Source organism: Pieris rapae, chromosome 20 (assembly GCF_905147795.1).
Source record: "Pieris rapae chromosome 20, ilPieRapa1.1, whole genome shotgun sequence".
Classification (NCBI taxonomy): domain Eukaryota; kingdom Metazoa; phylum Arthropoda; class Insecta; order Lepidoptera; family Pieridae; genus Pieris; species Pieris rapae.
Window position 1 is genome coordinate 3,868,963 of NC_059528.1, and position 19,698 is coordinate 3,888,660.

The 19,698-nt window shown below is 32.1% G+C and overlaps 1 protein-coding gene across 6 annotated transcripts; it reads left to right on the forward strand.

Moving 5' to 3' along the window:
* Nucleotides 1-2,735: 2,735 nt before the first annotated feature.
* Nucleotides 2,736-19,510, forward strand: LOC110998722 (synaptotagmin 1). Of its 6 annotated transcripts, none has more exons than XM_022267481.2 (11): nt 2,736-2,844; nt 9,410-9,496; nt 10,347-10,499; nt 10,897-11,039; nt 11,479-11,577; nt 11,832-12,026; nt 12,108-12,284; nt 15,096-15,213; nt 15,741-15,874; nt 16,953-17,158; nt 17,751-19,510. In XM_022267481.2, the coding sequence occupies exons 2-10, from the start codon at nt 9,412-9,414 to the stop codon at nt 17,145-17,147; spliced, it is 1,299 nt and encodes a 432-aa protein (XP_022123173.1). In that variant the 5' UTR covers nt 2,736-2,844; nt 9,410-9,411; the 3' UTR covers nt 17,148-17,158; nt 17,751-19,510. The 6 variants fall into 6 exon arrangements, with proteins under 6 accessions (XP_022123173.1, XP_022123175.1, XP_022123174.1 ...); XM_022267483.2 differs by having other exon boundaries at nt 2,744-2,840; XM_022267482.2 differs by lacking the exon at nt 2,736-2,844 and adding an exon at nt 8,371-8,505.
* The last annotated feature ends 188 nt before the right edge of the window (nt 19,511-19,698 follow it).

Consider the following 19,698-nt stretch of genomic DNA (forward strand, 5'->3'; position numbering starts at 1 on the left):
CAGGCACTGCTTTAAATTGAAAAAAAATTGTGACGGCTAGTTCGTATTGAGGATTGCTATGTATAAACCGTTGTGTAACTACTATAAACATTTTAAAAAAATCAGTTGTGCTACAACCTCTTTAAGTCTTGGCCTCAGATTTATGAATCTGTTTCATGATTATTTTAAAATCTAATAGGCAAGTAGGTGATCAGCCATCAGTGCCTGACACACGTCTTAGATATGTCGGTTTCCTCACGATGTTTTTCTTCACCGTTTGAGCAATTGTTAATATGTTAATTACACACATAGAAAGAAATTCCATTGGTGCACAGCCGGGGATCGAACCTACGACCTCAGGTATGAGAGTCGCACGCTAAAGCCACTAGGCCAACACTGCTCACTATAAACATTATCCTGCATTAAAACTGTAACATTTCAACTATACTTAAAGAAGCAGACGAATACCAATTATGAATATTTTAACAAGGTATACAGAATAATCTTCAAAGTTTTGGCTAATGCAAAGCATTACAATCCAAAGTAACCTAGTCGTCTGGTAAACTTAAACTTTGTACTTAGTTAGCATTATTTATTATTCATTTTACCTTTCAAGTAACATAGGCAGTATAGAGTATGGGATCTTCTCACGTCTACTTGGATTATTGTTATCTAAATTATATTAAGACTGTTAAATTAATTTATAAAGGATTGTGTTTAAGAAATATCTTAGTATAGTAACTTTAGTTAGACTCTTTGATTAATTTTATTTATATTATAATATGCTTTAATATGTAATAATGCTTTATGTAATTTTTGGTTTCTGTTATATTCTGTATCCGCTGACATTTCACAGAGTCAGATGTAATAATAAACAAAGATGTTGCTTTTGCTATTATAATTTTGTTTTTTTATAGAACAGGGAACTGGCTGGAGGCAATCTGATGTTAATTGATACTGCCGCCCATAGACACTCAATGCCAGAGGGCTCGCGAGTGCGTTGCCGGCCTTTTAAGAATTGGTACTATTATCTTGACCCTAAGTCGAATTGGTTCCGAAAAACCTCGGTGGTCAGCTGGTTCCACATAGTGGTGGAGCGCGGCAAACAAGTATACTCAAGAAGATGATCAGCCTTCTGCACAAGACTTACGCCGATGAATATAAGGTCTCAGTTTAATCAAGGTTGCGTTGCTATGTATTTCTTCTACGAGCAATGCACGCGTAGGACGAAAACTTATTTTTATCATAATAATTGGTGCATAAACGAGTTTCGAATATAAGGACGTGAGTCAAATAAAGCCAATACTAATACGCTGTTTCATTAAAAAAAAATACGTTTTACTAAATTTAGATAGTACGGGGAAATTGCGTTAGTCCCGAGTATTAACATTGTGCGTATGTTCTATTCTTAATATCAGTGTTTCGAATATCAGTGCCCTGGGTGACTGCTTCATTATTTTTTTATAAGCAATAGAAACAACAGTTAAAGTGGCAGAAAAGAGCCAAATGATATAGCACACCTTTATTCGTCGACACATTTGAAACGCTCATAATAGAAATCGGAGCGCTTCGATGGTAGCAGACTATTTTTCTGCGGTCGTTCGTAACATGCAGCTTTTAAACGAACACTGCACTTCTTATATATTTTTATTTATTTATAAAAAAATTATATCTTGAAAAGTCTGCCTTTTTGATTTTTTTCAATTTGACAAGGTTTCGAAACACCTCTATTATATTATTATAGGCAAACACAATCAAATATAATATTTTATAATTCTTAATATTTCTTATCGTATAATTATCGCTATTAAAAAGTCTGCCACACGAGCAAATCATACCGATAGATATATTGCTCGCCAGCTAGCACCGATACAGTTCAACAAGAATTTTCAGTTAATAGAATATACGAATAATTTTGTAGTACAGCGTCATCTATGAAATAAAGATAGAAAAAGCATTCGAAAGGTTTCAGTGGCGAAGGGTTCCAGTTTCAGTTCAAGCTGCAAGCTTTTGATGTCGAAATTGTCATGTTTCATTAATTCTAAAATATTGCAAAAGATGTCATTAAATATTTTTATTTAAACTAAAATCTTCCTATCACTGAATCATTATATAATAAAAGTCATTTACATATGTATTTTAACTATTACTATTTAAATTAACAGTAAAAAAAAATTGTAATAAAGAAGTAATCGTTTGCCATGTAGCTAAATTTTTTACCTCTAATTCTAGCAGTGTCTTTGTTTAAACATTTGATTATAAAAAAATCTTTACCTGAAGGAACATAAAAACCTACTGTGGCCTAGAAATGTAAAATGGCGATATGCCAGCAGCATTGCCCTAAAATGGTTTTATCGGCACGTTTATACGGTTCCAAATACTTTAACGCACAAAAATCAATGAAGTTTGGCAACATAAGAAAAATTTAACTCCTACAACGCTTAAAGCGCTGTAAACTTTACCCCACCTTATTCCCTCTAGGGTGAAACAGGATGTGTTCCAAACACCGCATAACTCAAGTTCTGTTCCCTAGTACGTATTTGAGGATAACTTAACTTTAATGTCGAAAAGATCATTGCTTGTACTATAAAACTAATCTTATTATCTTCGATTTTGCTCCAAAATTAAACACAATTAAAATTGCAATATAAAAATTTAATATACATTTATATTTCTTTACGTTAAAGCGCTAAAACCGCTTGAGGTGTTTAAACGATCAGACACTGACAGCGGCGCTGAGGCGGTTAGTTTCAGGGGCAAAACGTCCCCACGCGGCTGTTCCATCGAACAAATCTCTGTGTAAATCCCCTTACGTAATGGAAACCTAACTAAATCGCTAAACATACAGAAAAAGATAATAAGTCAGTAAGTATTTTTATATCATAATTAACATCAGAATTTTGTTATTATAATTTATTCACGTAATTTAATTATATTTGTAGTGTAAATATTGATAGGAATTAAATGAAACGATAACCAAAATAGCACTTGGTGATATCTGCGCCTTCCGTTAATTGTTCTGTACAACGATTTATAAACAATTCAGCTGCTAATGTACAGTTTTATATTTCCTTTTTCATTGTCTTTTTGGGAAGAAATTAGAATCATACTATATTAATAAAATTTCTAAATATAAGTGTAAAAGGATTAAAAAATATTCGTATTACATTTTGTATTTCCTCTGCGCAATCAAACAGCGCAGTATAAACGTACTCTACGACATTAATAATACAGATTATGAATTGAGTGTATTGAAAAATGTGTTTTTTTCAGTACAGTTGAGGCTATAATGTAGATGAGTTTAAACCTGTTTTTGGTTTTGCCGCAATGTCAAAATGATAAATACCTACAGCACATGCTTTTGAGTATATAGACACATATATAATATAAGAGTTGCTCATTAAATTAACAAAAATAATAAATTATTATTTATTTATAAAAATTACATACAATAACGGTGTTACATTACTACCAAATATTAATCGCTAGTTACATCCTGATTTCAGATAGCATTAATAAAATTCTTTGAGTACAAAGTATTTCACTAGAACTAGATCTTTACTTAAGCAACTATTAAGTCAGGTACTTACTTCTTACTGTATGGCTTGTGTATAAGTTTTAATATTTACGTTGTTAGTCTTGCGAAATCAGTTTTTAACCAGAAATAATGAGCGTTTCTTATGTCAATGTTTGCCGCGCACCACCATTATGTGGAACTAGCTGCCCCCTAAAGTATTTCTGAACTAATTCGACTTAGAGTCCTTCATGAAAATAGCGTACTAATTCTTAAAAGTCCGGAAATGCAGTCGCGAGCACTCTGGCATTGAGAATGTCTATGGGCGGCGGTATCACTTAAGATCAGTCCTCGAAGAAGAGCCTCTTGTCCTATTGCCCACTGTTCTATAAAAAAAAGACATAATGTATATTTGATAAGCAAATGTCGTATTTAATAATGCGTTAAATGCTATTACTACTAGCACGCAGTTTACATTCAATAAGAGTTATTTTCGTGAATAATGGCGTAGCATAGCTAATAACTTCATTTCTTATTTAGAGTCATAATTGAAAAATATGATTCGCAACTTAACAAAATATAAATTGTGTAAGCATCACTTGTGAAGATTTAATAAATGCAAACAGGTACATATACATCAAACAATTATTGACAAATGCCCAACTAATGTTGGTACGATTTGATTACACAAAGTAATGAAATTACTCCACAATCCACCCTAGGACTTGTCCCGAAGTTGCATTTGTTTCTTTCGTCATTTTCTTTGAAACACAAGTTGATCAACCAACTTTTTGCCGGATATAATTAGATTTTTAGAAACTTATTAGAATTTTTGTGAGCAGTGTTGGCCTAGTGGCTTCAGCGTGCGACTCTCTTACCTGAGGTCGTAGGTTCGATCCCGGGCTGTGCACCAATGGACTTCTTTCTATGTGTATTTAACATTTGCTCGAACGGTGAAGGAAAACATAGTGAGGAAACCGACATGTCTTAGATCCAAAAAGTCGACGACATGTGTCAGGCACTGGAGGCTGATCCCCATCAAGAAATCTGAAGCCAAGACCTAAACGGGTTGTAGCGCCAATGATTTATTTATTTATTAGAACTTTGTAAATAGGGTTATTTTTTTAGTCATTTAGTATTAGCATATTTAATAACAGGTAACAAAGCACTGACAACGCAAAGCCCGTTGATTATTAAGACTCCCATAGACATTGTATTTTGACTTTGGAAAATATGTAATAGCTATTTTCGATTTCGTGATAATTTTAGGTATAGGAGTATTATTATTAGCGCTGACTGAAAACTTATATGAGACTACACACCAATACTATAATTAGTACGAATAATCTTTACTAGTTTAATCTATCTAGAAGAAAAATAATACACCTTTGAGCAGATTAAAAAAAAACAGGACAGAGCGTAAGGACAAAAAAATATTATTTTATTATAAAATAATATTCTTATATAATAATGGTAACTCCTGACAAAGGCCAGCGTCACCTCAGATGCTCTATCTAAGCCCCTATTCCGAGGCGAGATCTCTAGGATCGATAGTTTCGAGGCTGATACGAACAACCCCATCAAGGTTCTAGCCTTGACACGTGTTGCTTAACCTTTATAATAGATCAATCTATTGTAACCTACGTATTGTCAATGTTTCTAAATGTTACAAATACAATATATAAAGCCTTATTTACATCTATTAACAGTCAACATTTGTTAATGGGCGCGGTTTTTTCTAAATATACAACAAAGAATAGTTACACACTAAGCTGATAATGATAACCATATTTATCATCAATAAGAAAATCCTACATCATAGAAATTTCAATCGCCCCATAAATTAAAAAAAATAATAACATTAAAACACGGTTTAACAAACGCACTTTGTCTTTGTGCACTTATTTTGAAAGTAATAGACAACTGAGTAATTATATTATTCTCTTAACTTTATACTGAAAAATAAGAGAACACGAATTATTAATAATAAAATACAAAGCAGTATTATAGAACCATTTTTTTGTCAATAGATGGCGTTAATGTGGCATCATCTTAGTAGACTAAACAATTAAATTGTTATGTGGCGACTTGATATGGCAGGCTTTCGTCCTTGACCACAATTGAAAAGGACTCGAAATGTCGATCCATGATCCATGTTTTTTTTATTATTTAAATATTATCTTTTAGAAGATTTGTCACATTATTAACATTTTAGATTTTTCTTTCAGAGTCCTTAAATGCGGTATCAGGACCAAAAGCTATATACGTATGAAAAATACGTAAATAGTGAAACATTATTGTACTATATTACATACATAAATTTTGTGTCTAATCCTTTTTTCTAAAGAACATTTTTCTTGTTGTAATGTCATAAGCAAGTGCGCTGCATGTTAATTTTAAAAATGTCACCACGCAAACCATGTTAACATCAAGATTTTATAAGCGACATTGTTCAAAAAGTTGGAATGAGGCCAACTCCCAACATCATCTTAAGACGAAATTTTTGCTTTAGTCTATGACTTTTTATGTACCATAAATTTCTTTTAGGTATAACCTTATATCAATGGTGTTATAAGGTTCACACGAGTTTAGGAAATTAATCAAAATAACGTAATTTTACATATAAAGTAAATACGTCGTGTTCTTAAACAAGACTTTGTATTTGAAGACTTTGACTTTGTGTTTGTATTTCAAGATATTGTATTATATAATTCTCTAAAATAAATAAATTTAAAGAAAAGTAAACGACAACCTCCGAGCTTGAAGCTAGTAGCACCAGAGTAGTTAAAGTTACAAGGTTCCAACCTTTTTCTATCATTTAACATAACGATGGAAAAAGCTACTTAACATCAAAAGGTGTCCAAAAGCACTACTTACAGTCTCTATAAAGGGGAAGACACTCAGTTATCTTCTGAGATCAATCATAAAGCAAATATCAATTATGTTCGTAAGATCTTGTTCGGATCTGAATCCATTCGTAAATAGTAGCTACTATTAGCTAAAAACCAAATCGATGAAGTTTCTAGTAAAAAAGTGCAACATAATCGATACATTTGTTTAGTACGATTCCACACAGACACAAACTACTTATACCCTGTTTGCGTCGGGGGTTAAAAATAAAGTAATCTTAATCATTCGTTTATTTTTTAACACCATTCAAGAAAAAATAGGACTCTTCAATCATAATGCGAATGTGTTTCTGTAAAATACGCAATTGGGTATTAAATGTTAATAATATGCATATTTATGTAACTAAAAGCATTAATTTATAATAAAGTAAAATATGGACTAAATGGGCGAGGATCGTGAAATTTTTTTCATTTTGTTATCAAAGAAACCTCTATGTTTAATTGTGAAAATACCGTCAATTTTCGAATAAACTCGACAGTTAAATCCAGAATAATCTGAAGAATCAGCTCTATCGGAGGTTACGCTATTTCAGGAATGGCTTTATAAAGGAAAAAAAGAAAAAGTGCCTACTCCACTTAGCTTTCCCATAGCTTAATGAACTAAAAGGAAACTAATAAATATTTTTAGGTACTTTAAGGTCTTAACAAAAAGTATTTTGGGTGCTTTTGGAGGTAATTTTTTTAACGAATATATAACGATCGATTATTGGATGGAAGATACAGTTCTGTTTTATCTATAGTATAAGCTTTACTAACAGTGGTTGTCTGGAAGAAATCGCTCTAAAGCGATAAGGCCGCCAGTTGCTTGTCATTAAATTATGTTTAATATTTTCCTTTTATGTAATGCAACAAAGTGTTAATAAATAAATAAATAAATAAATAAGCCTGTGTTATTTTCATATTAAAGAAAATTGTTAAGTACCTAATAGGTATTTACGCCGTAGCATAACGTAACCTACTTAGTTATATTAGTCGCATATTGCATGGGTGGAATGTTGCAGCTACACGTTATGGAAATGTTTTTTAACTTTTTTGCGTGGGCTTTGACTATAAATCGATTCATTGAAAAGGTTACACAATTTTAAAAATGAAAAGATATACAAACTGTGTTTGCATTTAAAACGACGAACAACACGAGGATTTCGACATTAAAAAAAGCGTACCATTGTCTAAATATGTATATATATGTTTCGCTACAAAATGTTTAATCAATTTCAATTTAAAATCAAGAAATCGTCGTTAATAGTTTTTTATCGAAATGTCAGCTTTCCTTATCGTCTTCTTTGCAGATAATCTGCCTCATTTAGGGATTCAGCCTTCTTAAAAATTTATCAATTGAATATATTATTTTTGATGTTCGTTGCACCACGATTTTTAAACGCCTAGAAGTCCTTCATGTTGTCTCCCTTCACTTTAAAGCTATACATCACCGCTCACACCCATTTTCTTTAAAGAGAAATAGCTATTCTATCAAGGGGATACCTAACTATTCCCCGTGGTCTAAATACCCGGACGGAAAGGAAGCGTACCTAGAATAACAGTACTTTAGCCGAGTTCATTTTAATAGGTTCTATTATATAAGGTTTGTTTGAGTTTTGACCCCGATTTTGTAGCTCTTGTACAAGTTCAGTACTATTATGCAAAGCTATCATATTATAATTTCCTCGACATAACAATTATGTTGCTCTGCGAACATTTCATATATCATTACAGGAAATGAATTATTCTTTTGTAATGAATATACCTTAATACTGCTGATGAACGCTAAATTGATTATACAACGTAGCAAATAATGTTTTTAATATATCGAAATCATCGTCTTGCTTTACGTTTTGAATGCCCTAAACAGAGGAGGGTTCATTCAGTGTAATAGCATTTGGTGTAAAGTCTTCAAAGTACGCAATGTGTGACGTAAACGTGATATAGCTAGCCAGAAGGCACTGCGCCGCGCAGCGCCATCGATCCGTTGCGCGCGCATCACCATCCCAGCTTCTAGCACGGGAACATCCATTCGAAAATCTTTGATGGAAATGAAACTAAATAGTGCTTAGTGTTAGCCAGAATAAACATTCGGATTTGCTGAAGTATCACGTTATATCAAAGGTCAGTTCATATTTCATTAAATCCCTCAAACCCAGTTAAGTACCCATGTTCCAGATTTTATTCAAGCTTGGAGTGTACTTTAAATAATTAATCATTTTTTGAAGTGCAATCTGCGTTATTTCTCGAATCTTTTACGGGTATTATTTTTTTAATATTGCCGCAGACAATCGATTCGTTCCTAGGTATTACGAGTATATTCTATATTTGAGTTGAGGCTGCATTCTTTTATTCTGCTTATTATATATACTTATATATGTTTTAATATAAAGCCATTGTAATTGATTAATGTACGTACAATACTTCAAAGAATGATTTTCAAACTATCGAAATAAGGTATTTATTAAAACGTTTTTAATAAGTATTATCTTTTTTGATACAATTAATTAATGCCTAATGCCTAATGACCTGTTATATTTGATTTGATCATTATTGCTTTTGTAGCCGAAATATAGAATGTATAACTATATAATTCCTTGAACTTTTAATATTAATTCTAAATAATGTACGAGTTATTTCGGAACCTCAAAAACATTTAGATATCCTCAAAATCTTATGTTCAATATTCCTACGAAAGATAATACAATGAAGGCACTGAGGCACATCTCTATCATACATCAATCATCATGCCGTTTTAAACATACTTTAAAAACTTAGAAAGATCATTCATTCATATAAAATAATTCATCTAGAAGGGACTGTTAACACGTATTCAAACTACTGAACTTCTAAGCCGTACACTACTAATATATTTGTGTTTTAAATAAAATGGTTTAGTTTAAAAATTTTATACGAAGCGATTACTGATGGTGTCTTTACTGTATGTCACGATAATAATATGGTGACCATCTCATTAGATAGTAATAGTCTTTTAATTAGAATGAATTGAAATTCTTTTTGTTCCCAGCCATGTCGCCACATCTGCGATGGCGCCGGGAAGCCGAAGCCCCTCCCAAGGTGGAGGTCAGCTCCACTGTCACCATTCAAGCTCCAGGTCTGTCTATTTTCATTAGCAAGGAATAAGTGAAGAACAGAACTATCTAGAACTCCGTAGGCTTTTGTAACTAATTACAAGGATTAATTTTAGACTATAATGGAATTTTTAAAACTCGTCGTAATTGCTTGTTAGGAAACTTGTTATGACATAACTGCAGGTTTTAAAGATAGGGCATCATTATTAAAGGAATTTTGCTATATAAATCCATAATTATGTTCAGCTCGTATGGGCGTATCTATTAATATCCCGTAATAACGTATGCCCTGATATTCAAGGAAAGCGGATCAATAATATCGTTAGAGTAAGAAGACTCTTTTCATTCATATTTCTAAATTTATTTACCATGCCTGCTCGCAACTGAAGTACTAATATCATGTTCAAATGGAGACAATGTTATAAGCATAGTAGCTGACCTGGCAAACGTCATTTTGCCATGCCATTTATAATAACAACCCTTATATTGTTCGTAGAGGGGTGAAAATTCATGGTTATATGTATTTACTAATACTGTATCGTAAAAAAAAATTTTTTTAACTAAAATAAAAAAAACTAGGGGTGGATTACACTTAACATTTAGGGGGATGAAATATAGATGTTGTCCGATTCTCACACCTACCCAATATGCATACAAAATTTCATGAGAATCGGTCAAGCCGTTTCGGAGGAGTTTAACCAAAAACACCGCGACACGAGAATTTTAAATATAACATAATAAATTTATACTAAATACCATTCGTTTTTACGTTATAATTTCGTTAATCGTATGAAAATCGTAATGAAAATGAGGATGTAAATGATAAACTTGATATTAAAAAGTATTTAATATTTTCCATTTCTATTTTCTTAGGAACAACAAATGCCTCAATGACAGTTCTAACGGGATCTACGGAACCAGAACTTCCCATCATCACGACAACACAGGAGACGTTAATGGAGAAAACAGAAGATTTGGCGCGGAAGATGAATATTGAACCATGGCAGCTGGTTGCAATTCTAGTTGGTTAGAAAGTAGTCTTAGATTGTTTTTTAGGCTTTCTGTGTCACAGTAAAGAAAAAAATATTATATTAAACAAATAATTTATAAGGTTTTAAAGAGCAGTAATGGCGTTGTAGTCTAATCATGCGATTCTCAACGCTACGGTCGTGTGTTCAAATCTCATGTCTCAAGAGATTTCTTCGCAAATAATACTCATATTGCGATTATCACCATCAAAACATCATGACGTTTTTCCTTACATTGAAAAGTCGTCAACCTTCAGGCACATCTGACGGCTCATCTATAAAAACCTAAACAAATTATAGAAAGCATACCATATACTCTTTTTATAATGCCAAGATTATCGTATATCACGTATCAAAGAACGCCCTGTAGATAAACTCATAGATTTCTATCACAGGAGTTGGCGTGGTGGTTCTGGGAGTATGCTTCTGTTGCATACGGCGATGTTTCCGCAAGAGACGCTCCAAGGATGGCAAGAAGGGAATGAAGGGAGTCGATTTCAAGTCCGTCCAGCTCCTAGGTTCTGCTTATAAGGAAAAGGTATTGTGATCGTTCAAATTGCATCTACCCCTTTTAATTCAAAACGAGTTTCATGTGTAAAACATGAAAAGTATAATTCTATTAAATATATAAACTATATATATTTAGGGCCTGTTTTACAATGTATAGACAAAGTACCAAATATCTATGCAACACATTAATTATTCGAAAGATAAAAGTTCCAAATAAGATACTTCGCGTTTCCTGACGAATAGCGCTATCTGACAGTCGTGAAACGCAAAAATACTGCTTACCCTACCAATAAGTAATAAATAGCTTATTTGGAACTTATCCGGACATTGTGAAACAGACCCTTAATATATAAAAATAAAAATAATGGTAAAATTTCTATGTCAAGTTTGCCGTCACGTTGATACTCACCTTTATTTAATAAGAAATTCTATATTCATGTGAAATTTGCCGCGGGACGTGCATGTAGGTGCAGCCGGACATGGAAGAGCTAACGGAGAATGCAGAGGAACCTGATGAAGGCGAAGAAAAGAAAGAAGAAATAAAACTTGGAAAAGTTCAATATAAGGTAGGCAATGAAGAAACCGGCGGGCCCACCTGGAGGATGAAACTTTATGGTCTAAATATGTTGTTCAAAACTGCATACAGATCATATTTACCAGTTCATTTTAGCTTACATTAGACATCATCGAGTTTCATTTTCTGTATACGAATTGTTTTAAATCGTTTTTTTGCATTTCCATTTAAGTTCAATTATGTTCTTCACTCCATTCTTATTACATTTTATATCCCATTGTATTTCATCATCACGTTGTTTTCCAGTTGGAGTATGACTTTAACAGTAACAGCTTATCGGTGACAGTCATTCAAGCTGAAGAATTGCCGGCTTTAGACATGGGTGGAACATCCGATCCCTATGTAAAAGTATATCTTCTACCTGATAAGAAAAAGAAGTTCGAAACTAAGGTGCATCGAAAAACGCTCAGTCCTGTGTTCAACGAAACTTTTGTATTTAAGGTAAGATTACTGTCAAATGAACTGACATTAAAATAAACTTAGCAGTTGATATGAGCACATTTGATGACAATTTGTACACAGAACGTTCCATACGCTGATGCTATGAACAAGACACTGGTATTCGCGATCTTCGACTTCGATCGTTTCTCCAAGCACGACCAGATCGGTGAGGTGAAGGTACCTCTATGCCAGGTGGACCTTGCCCAGACTATTGAAGAATGGCGTGAGTTGCAGAGTGTGGAAGGCGAGGGCGGACAGGTGCGCTTCCGACTTCAAATAAAATACAGATAACCTCCTTAGAACGTATTAATACTATTTTATACAACAGAACAGGTATCATCCAATTTTTATACTTTTTATACTTTGGAAATATAAATTAAATGCAGATGTATAATGCCATTCAATGGCAGAATAAGTGCAAAGGTATGTTGAAATTACAAAAATGTAAACAATTATACAGTTGAGTTACACCCAGGTCACATCAACAGTTCATTTTGGCTTACACACATCTGCCATGTAGGTACTATGTATGGAGGTACATACGTACATAACATTCATATTGCACTTATAGTCATGGTACCTCAAACAAGGTGATAGGTACGCGGACAGTACTGAGAAAACTATTTTATATTTTTTCATAGCTTTAGGCTACACTTGCAGATCACATCCACGTTTTATTTTGAAGTAAGTATTGGATGTGTTTTGCTGGTACGGCATTATTTTATAGTATTCTTCCCTTTAAAAATATGAAACTCTTACCAATAGTTATTTTAAATCGTAAAGAATGTCACACGTGAGAGAATTTTCTAATATAACGTTTATAAAGGGAAAGAATATGATATTTTCAATTTACTGCACTCTTACTTTTTACGAGGATTCTTGATGGTGTCATAATTCATAAACTATATACTTCGACCACCGCCAAGTTTGTATGTATGATTAAATATATATCAATTTCAGGGTTCATTAAAGTTCCATAATAGTCATTTACATTATATAATGTATAAAGTAAGTACAGCATAATATTATCCAAAATCAAGCATCCTCAAAATGGATGATAACGTCATTTATTTTTTGATAAATTAATTTGGACAGCAAAAATGTATTTACTTGGTTTTTTTCTCTTTTTCTCCATATTTTCTCTGCTCTGCTTGGCTGTGTTTGATTGTGTCCTGACAATCTTGCATGCCGCTTCAAAACGAAATGATCATTCACGTAAGTATTATTTTGAGACACGTCGAGATGTATATTTTGGAAAAATTCAAAAACACGTTTCATTGAAGTTTTATAAATACACAGGATTTCATATAATTTGGTAAATAAGGAAGTTTAAGTCGTAAATTGAGATATCGGCTAGGGATTTAAAGGAATATTATATAAGTTTCATCACCTTACCTATCATCACCCATCGAACCATATTTATTTTCAGTTTTTATATTTTATTTGATCCATCCAACACTTAATTTATTTTAAGTATTGCGGCTGGGGAATGTTGCATGAATGTCATCACTGTCTAATAATAATATATTTATGGCTCTGAATTATCATTTTCGAGAGAGATGTTTTAAGTATAAGCTATATAAAGACTAATTGTATGTATAGACGACTTATTATAGTCAGTATAACCCACCAGCTAGGCCTTTGAAAGTCCTCTGCGTAAGACATGATTTTGTAAATAATATTCCTTTTAACGTGTTTTGACTCGTATAATGATAATTCAGGGAAAGATCTCACTGTCGTCAGCTTATGTGAACACGCCAGCACGTATGTATGTTTCGTGTTCTTATAGTCACCGATATAATGAGCCTAATTCAACCAGTAAAAATAGCTTTTGATATGCTATAATAAAATTTATAATAATATTTGCATTAAAAGCTTTACAACTAATAATGATACCATTTACCACTGAGAAACCTATGCGCAATTCAGCCTATGGTCAAGTAACAACTTGTTTTTTTAATTCTCTGTGGATACATAAAGGAGATCGTTTATAATTGCCGCTCATTTTAATCAAATTTATTATAGTACCGCACATGTAGTAATAGCATTTGTTCAATAATGCAATATTATATGTTTATAGTGTGATGGTCTATGTTGCATTTATATGTGAAATCTGTGTAAGTATGTTTTATGTAATATGTTTATATATTTATCACACACTAAAGAAATTAGTACTTTGATATGTTGTTTGTTCAAAGTAATTGATTACACTGTAATATAAAACACAGATGCTGAATTCTTTAGTGGTTTAGCCATTATTTATTTATTGCTATATTACCACACGTTATCCAATAGATAATTGCGATCTGTTCCTAAAATGGCAATCCGGATGTCAGGTATTTGTACAATTTCATAAAAACCATACAAGAGCGAGGGTAAGTTTATGATTTGAGCTGGGTGTCACGCTAATTGGCATCATTTCGGCAACAGATCGTAATCAAGTTTCAGCCAGGATGTGTGCTTAAACTTAGATTGGTTTGTTGTGAACGTTTTTTGACATAGTCTGTGTTATTCAATGTTTAGATGAGTTTATGCTAAAACGTTATACGTAACGCAATGGGAATATTGCCGAAATAAATGTTTATTATCCTCATAGATGCAAAATCCGTTTGAGCCCTTTACAAACTATGGTCTGTGGCATCGAATGCACTCTCGGCATTGTTCATCAAGTGCGCAATGTTGTGATAAATAATTATATACCAATACTTGATGAACTCTGTTGGTTACCCTAAAACCCATAACAATGCTTCTCTAGGACCACACGGTGCTAAAATTTTGTTTCGTTTTCTTTGGTTTAAATAAATGTTTGTTACCCTTATCCGCCCTAAGCCGCGATGTAATGGCCCGTATTATATTTTACAATAGCTTTTTCAATCCGTGTATCAAAAATTATATATCCTTACACAAAATTATCCTAACAGTCTTTCATATTGCTCACGAACCAAACCCTTTAAATTTGACAACGATAACACACCACAAATAAAAACGTTCTAATTAAGCGATTTATTTTTATTTTATTTATTTTTTTTTTTTTCCTATGATATATTGGTAAATACATGTGGGTTACAGGATAACAAGTTGGGAGATATATGTTTCTCGTTGAGATATGTACCAACTGCTGGAAAACTTACTGTGGTCATCTTGGAAGCCAAAAACCTCAAGAAAATGGATGTCGGTGGTCTCTCAGGTATGAAAAATTTCAACGATAATTAAACTGTGAAATAATTCGTCTTTTTCAGGATTAAATAGGTAAAATCATTTTTGAAGTCATTTTTTTTCTTGTTAGTAGGTAGCTCATACAGAACATGCGTAAAGATAGAATTTATGTATAGGTGCCAGATTTCTATAGTTTTGTTTATTTTAGTTTTATATTGTTTTGTAAATTGAATAATATAAACAACGTTTCATCCACATAACCGTTACTTAACTAAATAACTTAAAATAACTATTACTTCTCATGTCACTATTATATTTTAGGTATAATTCAAATTCATTACACCTTATAAAGTGTGATTGTCACTTTATAAAAAAATCCATGAATTTTTTTTCCATTTAACTATTTCAAATTAATTAGTACATCATTAATCTTATACCATTCTCGGGTATATTGTAGATTTGTGAAGCTTAATTGTGTAGCTTTCGTAGCATAGTCTTTATAGATGAACTAAATAATTTCTTTATCTGTTTCATATCTGCTCCTGTTGGTGACAACAGATCCGTACGTAAAGATAGCTCTAATGCAAAACGGGAAACGGCTCAAAAAGAAGAAAACAAGCATCAAGAAGTGTACATTGAATCCTTATTACAACGAGTCATTTACTTTTGAAGTACCATTCGAGCAAATACAGGTACGAGCCGAGATTGACACAAAATTTGATGTTGTGGCATACATCGAGAGCCTCTGTTTAGAGAAGATCCTTTATTACTTGCAAAATTTCAGTTTTGTCAAGTTATTTTGGATTGTGTAAATTCTCCAATAGCCGCTCTTGATTATATGTGAAAATATTGGTGTTGTGATGATTGTACACCACTCCCTTTACTATCCTGCATCCGATCCTACCGCTTTCTTGATCTTCAAATGTCTCCTGAATGTTAGATGTTGTTGCAAATGTTCCTTGATGTCTGTCGTTTATTGCTTTCCAATCTGCAAGCGTCTGCAGTCAACTTTTCTTTCCTTCGGTGTTAACTGTCATCTCCTATTGATTCCAATTTTGCTTTTCCTTTCCATTACAGTATTTATTTGAAATAATGCCTATAAAGTATTCAATGTTGGATGCTGACCTTTAACTGTGACAATGTCACAGTTAGAGATTTTCATTCCAACGAAATACTCTACAGTGCTTTGTTTTGATTGATATTGTTGAATTAAGTGGTGTTTGTAATCTCCCCTCGTAACTGCATTGAATGTCATGAAATCATTTTCATTTTCTATTTTGCAATTATTTGCTATAAGTTTATTTGAAGCCTTGACAGCGGTAAGTACAAAATTTAGTTTACAAACAATTCAAGTAAGCAGACAGTTACAGATCACTTCGCCCATTACATGGGAGACACAAGCTTGTCATTTTGATATATAGTCCATCTATATACCTATATACATCGCATTAAACATTACAACTGTATAGTTAGGTACTTCAAAGGCAAATACATTGATTTTTACTCTTAATGGGTGAATTTCAATGATGACACTATCCTACTGTCCTTTACCAAACAAAGGTATAACACGTAAGTCTTTCAGCCATTACATTAGTAATACAAGGGTTAAATATTTTTTGCAAAATAACACTTTTTAATATAAAAAACTGGGTATGCTAAAACATATTTTTACAATGTCACACTAAAATCAACACGAGGTGAATTTGATTTATTCTTAAACAAATTAAATCAATACTTACTTACAGTTTGTTTGATTCTATATTTCAACAGAAAGTAAACCTAGTTGTAACTGTTGTGGACTACGACCGTATTGGAACATCGGAACCTATTGGTAAAGTCGTGTTGGGCTACAACGCGTCCGGCACAGAGCTTCGCCATTGGTCCGACATGTTGGCAAGCCCGCGACGTCCTATCGCCCAGTGGCACACCTTGAAAGACCCAGAAGACGGAGAGAAGAAAGATTAAGAAGTTGAGAGGTACGGAATAAAGTTTTGGACATAATAACGATTTCCAAATTCGTTCATATGATTTTACTGACGTATATACACGCATATGTATGTATATCGAAGATTAGAAATTGTATGTTTAAGTTTTATCAGACTATATTAGCTGATAATGTAACAATCTATATTAAATAATACCTACCTAGGATTTGTACTTCTTGGACATTTCCAGATTTTTCTCATTATAACCGTACTCACCCAAATCGTGTGGATCGCATCTTAGCGATAAGATTGTTGCCTCCTCGAAATATAAAACAATATTATTCCCATCATCTACAAACTGTAGACTGCACTAATTACTTCTCATCCGATATGGGTCGGATACCGGATTCATTTCATCCCATCATAAAAATTCCAACAGCCACTATGCGGTGGTGCACAATAGGTAATTGCGGTCGAGTTAAAATATCTGAAATGCCTGAAGCGCCTGAGTTAGAATAAGTATTTATTGCATTGTCTGAAACCGTATCGTGTTATTATCTATTTTATTAAATTGTAGTTCGATTGGTACTTCTATATTACGTTACGCATTCGCAGTAGGTAATAAATTATTCGTATTTTTCAGAATCGCAATTCGGTGAACTACGAGAGAAAATAAACAACGCGAAATCGTCATGAACAATCATATATTTTTATCTTATATCCTTTGTTGTAGTAGATACATATTTAAATAGCAGAGTAGTTTATTTATACAGTTTGTTATCAATGTTCACGTACGATAACATTTTTTTTATTGGGAAATTATGTCTTCAATCCACATAGGATTTATGATATTTACTATGTTAATCATTAGAATACCTACAAATATAAATCACAAAAATCATATCTAGATAAAAACCCTTATATGTCGACTGAAGGATTCTCAAGTAAATCAGTTTTACTTTATAGGTTCCTCAATATCACAGTAAGATGTATTTCAATTTTAATATTATATTAGGTGTGCTTTGAATTACTTGATTTTGATAAATGCGATATCATTAGCGCCCCTGTACGAACTTCTTACTGCATTATAAACAAAAAACTATGTAAATAAGTTGAATCCTGTTAAATTTATTACATTCTATTTTACTAAAAATGTAAGTGTTATTAGTCATTATGTATAAACCTTTAATTATTGTAATCGACGTGTTCCTCTTGAGAAGAGAGTATTTATAGATATTATTGTAACTATATCTATGTAGGAAATGCTTCACATATAAATTGTTCAATTTATTTACAATTCAACACTCTTTCTTGTGAGGAACAATGGCCTAGAATTATAATTTCACAATAGGAACCAAACTTTTATTTAAGTATTATATTTAGATACATTGCAATTTTCTTTTCGAATTTGTAGAATTAAGAAAATGTATTATACAAATATGTTAGGCATACCTAAACTTATCGAAGTAGAGTTTGTAAAAACAATTTTTAAATAAGAATTGCTGCTAAATTGAAAATGTATCATCAGCGTTTAAAACTACTTCAATAATATACTATCACTTGATAATAATCTAGAAATTAATCTACCTATTTATTGAATGTTGCAATTGTTAAATTATTTTTGTCATTCCCTTAATAAATATTTTAAGAAAATTCTAGATATTTATCGCCTGTAAAAAACAAGCTTTAATTATGTTATAATTCAAATACCCATTTAATTTACTGTATTTCTTAATAGTGTGTTAATTAGATGAACAATAAAATTATTTATGGAATATTAATTATTCTATTAAATATACCTGATTAGCTATTATGTGCTTGACTGTTGTTGATCTCAAATTTGTGTTATCATGTATATAATGTAATCACATGTTGAATTTTACGAACACATAATAATAGGAAGTAGGTACAAAAGTCGGGCTTAATGGATTTAGAGGAGCACCAACACGAAAAATGTAGAGATGTGGGTTCAAGTTCTGTATTTACCAATAAATATAGATATGTTAATAAAATATACTTTGAACTTTCAGTTACAAGAAAATCCCAAAAGATGAGACCCCTAATTTTTCATGGTACTGAGATCAATATTGATGTATTGATGTAATGATTCCAAGAATAATTCTTATAATGATCACAAATGAAGATATAATAAAGATAATATTTAACTAAAGTTCTAATAATCTTGTGGTAGAAATATGTATATTAAAGCCTCTTTCAATAAATATGAAAAATATTTATTAAATAAACATTAAAATAAATTTATATCACAAGCTCTTATTTGTTTTAAAGTAAGCCTGATAAGAGAAAACATTTTTGTTTTTATATGATAAAAATCATTGAATCTCTGATTGTGTAATCAAGAGATAATATTTATTGGCGGTCATTTTTATTTCATACAAGGAGTACAATGCTTAAGTATTACTGCTTGTAATATGAGGAGGCATACATTTACATTTATTTTCTTTTATTTTTTACTTAGATAAATATAACAATTTTACAAAAACACAAATATTTTTAAAATTCATATTGGTCTTTGTAGGGAATTTAGATAGTTTAAAATGACAATATTATCATTATTATCTGCTATGTAA

Bases quoted from the DNA above. Each gene is read 5' to 3' on its own strand.
- LOC110998722 (XM_022267481.2), top strand. From the start codon at position 9,412: ATGTCGCCACATCTGCGATGGCGCCGGGAAGCCGAAGCCCCTCCCAAG. The intron at 11,040-11,478 runs GTATTGTGATCG...ACGTGCATGTAG, and splicing joins GTTCTGCTTATAAGGAAAAG to GTGCAGCCGGACATGGAAGA. The intron at 12,027-12,107 runs GTAAGATTACTG...ATTTGTACACAG, and splicing joins ACGAAACTTTTGTATTTAAG to AACGTTCCATACGCTGATGC.